At 41.6% G+C, this 1,023-nt stretch overlaps 1 protein-coding gene across 1 annotated transcript in view; it reads left to right on the top strand.

The window, feature by feature from the left end:
• The window catches only part of LOC101859232, a gene marked incomplete in the record, with an annotated part of 9,724 nt that extends 8,708 nt beyond the window's left edge, over positions 1 to 1,016 (top strand). The window contains 1 exon segment of the mRNA XM_035968881.1: positions 785 to 1,016. Coding sequence (XP_035824774.1) covers positions 785 to 929 — 145 coding nt within the window.
• Positions 1,017 to 1,023: the final 7 nt, after the last annotated feature.

The raw sequence follows: 1,023 nt of genomic DNA, 5'->3' as shown, positions 1-1,023 counted from the left end.
CACACACACACACACACACACACACACATACACACTCACACACATAGACACATATACATATACACACATACACAAATTTTATTTACTGGGCGTTTAACTATTAAGCCCCCCACCCCCTCCTTCCCTCTATTTCTGACTAATCTGAATGAAGTAAAATTATTAAGCACAATAAGACATAAAACAAAACAGCGACAGAAACAGCAGAATCCTAAAAGGATAAACAACTAAAAGAAGTGCTCATAATGGGAACGAAGACAAGCTCACAAAACTAATATTAGAATGACAAAAAAAACATCCTCATTTTACCCCACAGTACAAATAACGAAACACAAAATAAAGTTAATGTGCGTTGGTTAGAGGACACAACAGGTGGGTGCTACCTCATTTCTCTTCTTCTGTTATTTCTTTCTGTTCATGTCGCTTTTTCTCCGTACAAGACAGTCATTATCGTGTCGATGTGCTTCTCTTTTCTCAAACGAAACAAAATTTAACCTAGATGTTTACAAAGTAAGACAAACTAAGTAAGACATCGCTTTGAAATATGCACGAATGCATAACAGAACAAAAATAGTTACGATTCTCATTGAACTTAAACCCATGGGTGGTTTGCAGGTGCTCTGGTGGGATATGCTACTCAAACATTTATCGTCCTTATCGATCCTCTTTCTTTTGGTGTTTGTTACTCTCCAGTGTAACACCTCTTGCTTGTCTTTGGCACTTTTATGACTTAATTGTGTTTCCATTGCCGTAACATGCTCACTAAAAACGTAACCTTCTCTTCCAGTCCCAATACATCAGCTACGGATTTAACCACCGCCGACCTCATCATGGGCAGCATGACGCGTGACCTCCTGGTGCACTGCCCAGTGCCTGTACTGGTAGCCAGACCCCCAGAACAGCCGAAACCACGCGCCACCGGACCTATGTAGGTCACCGTCACCTGGCAGGCTGAGCTGCATCCTCCGTTGAAATTTCTCACTTCATCTCTCTCTCTCTCTCTCTCTCTCTCTCTCTCTCTCTCTT

This window comes from Aplysia californica, unplaced genomic scaffold (genome assembly GCF_000002075.1).
Source record: "Aplysia californica isolate F4 #8 unplaced genomic scaffold, AplCal3.0 scaffold00093, whole genome shotgun sequence".
Taxonomy (NCBI): Eukaryota; Metazoa; Mollusca; class Gastropoda; order Aplysiida; family Aplysiidae; genus Aplysia; species Aplysia californica.
This window is presented reverse-complemented; position numbering and strand designations above follow the sequence as displayed.